General features: G+C 37.9%; 1 protein-coding gene across 1 annotated transcript in view; it reads left to right on the top strand.

Moving 5' to 3' along the window:
* VPS13C (vacuolar protein sorting 13 homolog C) overlaps window positions 1-7,804 on the top strand; it is a 220,119-nt gene that overhangs the window by 116,111 nt on the left and 96,204 nt on the right. Inside the window, exons 47-51 of the mRNA XM_019504366.1 lie at window positions 384-528; window positions 1,783-1,939; window positions 3,745-3,875; window positions 5,086-5,255; window positions 7,281-7,519. Of these exons, the coding sequence (XP_019359911.1) occupies window positions 384-528; window positions 1,783-1,939; window positions 3,745-3,875; window positions 5,086-5,255; window positions 7,281-7,519 (842 nt within the window). The remainder of the gene's footprint in view (window positions 1-383; window positions 529-1,782; window positions 1,940-3,744; window positions 3,876-5,085; window positions 5,256-7,280; window positions 7,520-7,804) is intronic.

Below are 7,804 nucleotides of genomic sequence, written 5' to 3'. Positions count from 1 at the left end.
CACCTGGCTGTCCCATGCATTCTGTATGTTGGCCTGACCACGTGGCTTGCTGGCAGAAAGCAAACATTTTTTGCACAGTTGTAGCTCTAACACTACATGATTATGGAAATGTTTTATTAATGGCAACCACTGTATCCTTCTACATTAAAATAAAACTGCTTAAAATACTGAAGCAGATTAAGAAAGCCAAGAAGTTGTACTCTCTCAAAGTAAGGAGAAGGATGCTCTAAGGTATCTTTAATCTGCTAATAGTAAATTCCCGTACAGGTATCTAGGTTCTTGCCTGTTGCTTTTCCTCCTAATTCCTCAACTATTTGTAACGAAGTGGAAACAGAAGTATATGCCAGATTGTGTAGATGTTCTAATTTTCCCTGTTCTTCTAGGAGTATTACATTGACTGGTTCTCAACCAGATATTGAAATTTTGCAGCCAGTTAATCTGGTTTTATCAGTCCAGAGAAATTTAGCAGCAACTTGGTATCATCAAATTCCAGCAATTGGAATCAAAGGAGATCTAAAACCTATGGAGGTAACACTGTATCAATTTTATAAAATATATATGTATTTTTTCAAGTTGAGGTTATATGTATGGATTAGTCACCAGGTTCAGTCAGACTGACAGTTTAAATTCTCAATGCTTAAAAGAAGCGTGCGTGCGGGCGTGCATGTATGCATGCCTTGGGTACATAGCAGCATGTACAGTTTGAATTTTGATTTTTGTTTCCAGATATGATTATCTTTGTGCTAGGTTGTATGTAGCTGTGTAGCAGGATGTATAATGCTTAGTGGGTTTTTTTCAAATTATTTATTGGGTTTGGGGGTGCATAAGTGTGATGAAATTTAATCTTGGAGCAATTGCTACAAGCTGTCCAGATTGTCCTATTCTTTTGTTTTTTGTGGGGGTTTTTTGGTTTTGTTTCTTGGGGTTCTTTTTGGATCCCCCTTGAAAAAATATGCTTGCATGAATTTATTTACTGCAGTTGCATACAAAATATTACTCATGTGGTCATGTTGCTTAATCATGTATATTGCTTAACAGTAGCAGGAAAGAAAACTATGCTGCCTTAAATCCAGAAACTAGACCTTTTATTATAAAATTGGCTAGTTTGTCCATTTTGTAATAGGCAACTAATGGATGGATGTCAGTAGTCGAGGTCTTTGAGTTTGTACTGTAAACAAGAATTGCTGTGTATATATCTTATCCTCCTGCACTGCTCTTCACAGCGATAGTGCTGCTTTAAGGTCTCCCACAACATTTTCATATAGGTAGGGGTCATGGCAGAGTAGGGATTACCTTTCCCTAGACCTTGGCTAGCAGGGAGTAGAGATTTGGTATAGAGGGCTATCTTATTTATCACCTTAGGATCTATCTTGTGTCAAGACTGGATAGGTCTGCGTTAGACAGCAAAGGGGTCTAATATAATTAGTCATTTTGGAAAAGCTAAATATGTTTCTAGAGCTCTTCTGGTGGTTCTATTAATTGCAACTTCATTTACAACAATTATAAGGTAGTAAACAACAAATCATAGTATATATGAATATTTTTATTTGTATTCCCTATTACTAAATACCAACTTAATAATAAAAGGCAGTTTTATAGAATAATTCTTCTCAGCCTGATTTTTGTCTTTTTGAAGTCCTTTAATAACATAGGATCAGAACTATTGTTTGTATTTGCTAACATGAATGTTACTTAATGGAGAAAATACTAGTAATCCTTTCCTATTTTAGTAATGTTTGCTGAATGCCTTTAATGACAGTAGTGTATTTTGTCTATTCACAGATTGCACTCAGTGAAGATGACTTAACTGTCGTCATGAAAATCTTGCTAGAGAATCTTGGAGAAGCTGCTTCTCAGTCGGGTGCTACACAACAGACGCAACAAGAGGCTCAGAAAACTAAAAGGGAAGAAGTTCCGTGTGCTTCTGGCTTTCATGAAGGTAGACTTGAGTAGATAAGCTGTTCAGATTTCAGGAAAGATGATCTGGTCTTCAGTTGATATTTTTATTTTGGAGAAATAATGTTGATAAACTAACAGCTCCCTAATAGCTACTGGTATTTGCTCCTGGTTTGTTCATAATTCACAGCATGATTTATGGGGACTTTGCACATCACAGCAAAATCTGTAGTTAATAGTCTAGCTTCTTTTCAACAAATTGGAAGAAAAGTGGAGAGTATTTAGCTGAAAGCCTTAAATTGTTTCAGTGGTGGATAGTTAAGTGTCAAGTCAACGTCAACATCATAAACTTGATTCCATGGGTGTAATTTGCTGAACTAATGAAAGGCTGCATACAATCTGATAAATAAAATAAAAAAACCCCACCTGTTAATCAAGTTTCATGATTTGAACCTGTGTTTAAGTAGTATGAGATCCATGACTTAAAAGGAGGTGGGGAAATCCTGCCCACTTCTTACCATTTCTACAACTGGAGCAGCTTAACTTTTAAATATTACTTTATTTCCGCCTCCCCACCATTGGTTCATTAATAAGCCTAATAACCATGGACAGGATCCAGATCCTGTCACTAGCACATTTTATGATGAAAGGGCAGTCTTCATTAAGTGTTTGTAATGAGACTGGTTCTTCCAAGCTTATATGAGTGGAAAGGGAGAGTTCCATAGGCTCCAAGGCTGCAGGTTGATGCAGCATGGCATAAATTGAGATGTGGTGAGGTTGTATGAGGGCTGTGTAATCAGCTCACTTTTAAATAGCAAACTGGTATGTACACCGTGATTGTTTAGATATATACATTTAGAATGCCTATACACCTGTATTGCAGCTGCTGTCAGAGCAAATTCAACTAAAAGAGTCTGCTGGAGAGTGGTAATTACTGTGCTCCAGTGTCATGTGTATTGGTGTTCCTGTACTTAAAAAAAAATTGTGGTGGGGGGTGTTTTTAAGCTTATCAAATGAGCTTCAGGTAAAAGCACACCCACTGCCATTTTTCAGTGGGGGGGTGCTGATGCATGTGACACTGGGCATTTTAGTCAGTGGCTCTCGGAGCTGCTATAATTAGACCCTCCCCTCCTTGCCTTCAGAGTACGTGTATAAATACCCTTGAATGTTAAGCTTGACATGAATTACCTGTCTGAGAATAACTAAAGGTTTTCTGTGATAAGGAAACGACTCTTACTAATGGATTGGAAAAGTAGTTTGCCCATGTTAATTTTTGTGGACCCTAACACATGCAGTATTCCTAAAATCATATATTTTTATATGGGTTGGTAATGAAAAGGTATTAAATTGCTCCATTTGATTGTGGATGGAAGATTCATATGTTGGATAAAGTGTTTATATATTTGTTACTCCTGGTAGGTGTTACAAAAGACTTTGGTTGTTGGGTCCACAATCTAATAGTGCTGACAATAATAAAAAAAATGCTTTTTATTTTACATCAGTTGATAAGTTCTAATTTTTGTACACCTAGAAGGAGGAACAGACATGAATTACATCAGTGGTTCTATCTCAATACTTGTTGTAATAAAAAAACAAAACAAAAAAAACCCCCTCTTCTTAACTGAAGTCTTTACCTAAAGATAATGAAGAGAAAACATTATAAACTAATAAAATATTCTGTGATTTCTTAAATAAAATGCAGAACTATTTAAGTTGTCTGAATACTTCTACTCACCTTGAAATTACCCTGTCTGTTCCTTGGAGCATTTCCTAATAGGTTTATTGTAACATCAAGAAAAGCTATTGCATTTTGAATTTTATAGCATTTACTACTTTGCTGCTTTGCAGGTCCATTTCCTATTCCAGGACAAAAAAATGTTTCTACATCAGAATCTGCTGCAGAATGTTATCCAGCTCTTAAGTTTGACTTCAACTTCGAGTCGCTTTCAATAATACTCTACAACAGTGACACAAGTCAGGTTTGTGTTGAAGTCCTGTAATATCTGAAGAAGAGAGAAACTAGGACAGAGGAACAAAACTATTTTCCAATCATGCTAATTGCGGTCATTTAGACAAAGCAATGCATACAATTGTTGGCTGACCAGTTGGTATAGCTTTTTATTTCTTAATAATAAACTGATTTGTAGACCAAGGCGGTAGGTTTCTACAACCTGAATCAACTTAACTATTGCACATTGAAGGTACCAATCGGCCCCATATGGCACTGTGCTTCATCCAAACATGAGGACATTTCTGTCCAGCACACAGGCTTCAGTTGCTGTACCAGCCTGGTGGTTCTTCTTTGGCTGCAGAATATTCAATGTGTTTTTGAATGCCAGGTAGCTTGTTGTGTATAGTGTAGTACAGACAGAACAACTGTTCTTGCCTTTAAAGCTTTAGTAAAATTTATCATGTGATGGAACAGTTTTCATACTGTCTTTTTTTTTCTAAATGTCTTGCTCATACTCTTTCTGTTTGTTGCTATTTGCAGTTTCATTTCAGAGCCCCAAAATTAAACGTTTTGCTTAAGTGCAAGATGACAAATGTAACAGAGTAGAAAAGCCACAGAATATATAACAAAATATATATTCAGAATAACAGAATATATAGGTTTCTTTGACACTGTTGCCCATAACTTTAAATAATTCCCTTTTTAATATTTGACTTAGTGTAGTAGAAACAAACAATGCATTTGACTTTCTAAACTCTTTTGGATAGTATTAATTTGAGATGTTTGGTCTTGTGGTAAGAAATGCTACTGTTGTTTTATCTTCTCTTAGAAATCAATTTAGTTTAAAGTTTCATGTAGTTGGCCTTATATCTGTTGGCCGCTTGTAACTACTGTGAATCCATTGAAAATAGGCTAGTGGCACATTAATGTTATGGTAGGAATGAGAGACTTTTTTTTCTTTTCCTTTACAGCTTATTAGCTTGTGTGCACAGCTGTAGTAAAGAAACATGCCTCCCATTTTTTGTCTGGTCATAATGGAGCTATTTCTGCTTCATGTAAACTGCTTTACCTGTCAAATTTCAGTTACTGCTGAAAGCAACAGACAAACTCTTTTCTGCCACATTGCAAATTGTAAGTTGTTAAATAGTTGATGTAACCAGAGATGTGCTTACTACATTCAACTTAGCGTTCTTTGAATTACTGGACATTTATCCTATTGTTCCTTTATTCTTTCTCACAAGTCTCCATTTTCTGTGCATACTGAAAACTTATGCCTTGGTGAACTTAGACTGCAACTGATGGCTTCATCAGGGAAGATTTTTTCAGATGGATCAATGGACATTGATCTTAAACTCAAGACATGTACCCTAGATGATTGCAGAAAAGGAATTCAGAATGTAACTGCAAGGTCAGTGTTAATGTTGCACAAATGAATTACAGCAGTGAAAGTGTGTTGTTTTGTTTGTATGTTGCTTGAAAGGATCTACTGAGTTAGCTATACTGAGATTTTTATGAATAAGTGTTAAATTTCATCTATTGTGTGGTGTTTAAGCTGATTGATTAGAATAATGACAAGGGGGCATGCCACAAGAGCTACTCGGCAGTAAGGCTAGGGATGGACATTGCACACAAACTGGTTTAAGTGATCGGAAACTGGTTTAAACCTGTAACAGAACAGATATTCAGTGCACATAAACCAGTTTGAAAATGGCTGAAACTGGTTTGAGAGAAACTTGGTTGAATGTAGTATCAGACTTAACTAATTTGGGTCAAACTGGTTTACGCATTGTCTGTCCCAGACTCCTTCCTCATTCAAGTGAAACCAGACTCCCCCGGCATCGCAGCATGCTCTTTGGGCTGGGCAGGGCGCTCTGCTCCAGAGAGCTGGGTTGACTCCTCCCCTCTGCTACCTGGCTGCAGCTCCAGCTCCAGCAGAGACTGCATGTACAGGGCATCTGCCTGGCTTCCTCCTGTTCCCACCCTCACCACTCTGTGCTGAAGCAGGGATCCCTCCCTCCCCTCTGCCTTACACAGACACCTTTCAGCATTAGCTAGCATACCGCATGCTGACTGGTCTGTGCTGTGGGAGATGGGACAAAGGTAGACAGCACAGTGCTGCATAGGGCTTTTTGGAATGAATCAGGTGCATGGTAATGTCCATCTGTTCCTTCTAGGGAACAAGTTGTTTTTAAGAGCTTGAACTAATGAAAGATCCTTTTGTTTTGCTGATGGGCTGATAAATGCTCTCTGCTGTGTACTTAAATGCTGTGCAAATCCTTGGCTCCCTTGCTGACCAGTGATGGGGAGGACCCCTCCCTAATCTGAGTGTTTGTTTTTTTTTTTTTGCCAGGGCCTGGCCCCCCCCCCCCCAGCTCAGCACTATGGAAGGGAATGGTGGGATGCTCTAGCCTCCCCTGGCTTTTTTAGCCTGAGCCATTGTGGGCACATGCTGGTATTTTTTCAGTCCAGAGGGGATGCCTGTGCAGTTACAAACCAGTTCATCTTAACCAGGTTAGACTAACCTGCAAAGATTGAATCAATTCAGGATCAGGCTTTTGAATGTTTGTCCCTAGCCTAAATGTCAGACAAGATTTCTCTTCAGGACACTCATCAGACTGCCATACTGGGGCTTCCCCATGCTGGATGTGTGCATTAGGCTTTCTCAAATTGGAAACATTCTCATTCTTTCACTTCTCAGTCTGTGCTAATGTCACCTGTTTGTGGAAGGAGGACCTTGTGGTCAAAACTGTCCTAGACCCTCACGGCCAGTGGAAAATCCTACTTAAATACCTCAGTTTTAAGTATAGATTTCCCTTGTTCCAACCTTTTTGAGCGCTCTACGTTGGGAGTTTCTAGTGCCTTACGTGCTAGTTGAATCACATAATCCACAGGCTTGACAAAGGCTTTTAGCACTTTCACTGCAGATAGTGTGGAGTGATACATACCTAAAGAAAACAATAAAATACGGAACCTTGTTCCTGTTTCCTGCCTATTTTTGCTTTCTCAGTGCTATGAGCATTTTCTGGGACTTTATTAAAACCCTTGAGTACACTAGGCTCTTTCTTTCTCTGCACCTAGCTTCTCTGAATCTAAAAGCATGCTGCTTCTGCTCCTCTCCTTGGAAGGTCAGGAAGCCATGTAGAAGAACCGAGTAGTTTAACTGGATTGAAAGCTTTGTGCACTGAAACTTTATTCAGATGGGCTGAAATGCTATAGCATAATATGTTAAGGGGACCTTTGGTGCCCATAAAAGAGAGATTTCTACATCTTTTTACTAGTTTTATTTCTTACAAAAATTGAACTGTATGTAAATTTACGATTCAAATTTTTAAATACGTGAAATGGAGTTCAAAATATATTCTATTAGCAATTCCTTCTATGTGTTAATCCTTCCAGATTAATTAAAATAATGCCTATTCAATTTATTTTCCAGAATGATTGGCAAGAAAGATGAGAGAACTGATAGCTTCATGCTAGACGTAAACTACAAGCAAAATAAAAATGGGACTGAAGTAGTTGCTATTCTTGACAAGTTATACATGTGTGCTAGTATGGAATTTCTGATGATAGTTGCAGATTTCTTTATTAAATCAATGCCAACGACTTCACTGGAAAGATCTACCCAGGTTCAGTTAAAGCACATTCGTTCTGGAAAGACCAAGCCAGAAAGAGGTTTGCAAAAAATAAATTGACTTTTTTTTAAAGATTCTGTACAGGAAGGAAAAGCACACTGAATTGTGTACCTTGCTGATAATTTTTAAGACAGTATATAAAAGGGCAATGTTGAGTCCCCAGATAAACTTAAATGTCAGTTTTGTTGTTGGGAATATTGCCAGTTAATGCATAGTATACAAAAGAAAGCAACTCCCTCTCCCATAGCCCTCCTCTCTCCTCCCTGCAAGTTCTTGTCTTGATAGGCAAGACATTTAAAAAAAAAAAAAAAAAAAAAAAAAAAAC

Source organism: Gavialis gangeticus, unplaced genomic scaffold, assembly GCF_001723915.1.
Source record: "Gavialis gangeticus isolate Ggan-Ray unplaced genomic scaffold, GavGan_comp1, whole genome shotgun sequence".
In the NCBI taxonomy this organism is placed as follows: Eukaryota; Metazoa; Chordata; order Crocodylia; family Gavialidae; genus Gavialis; species Gavialis gangeticus.
Note: the sequence above shows the minus strand (reverse complement) of the source record. Positions and strands in the feature narration are given on the sequence as shown.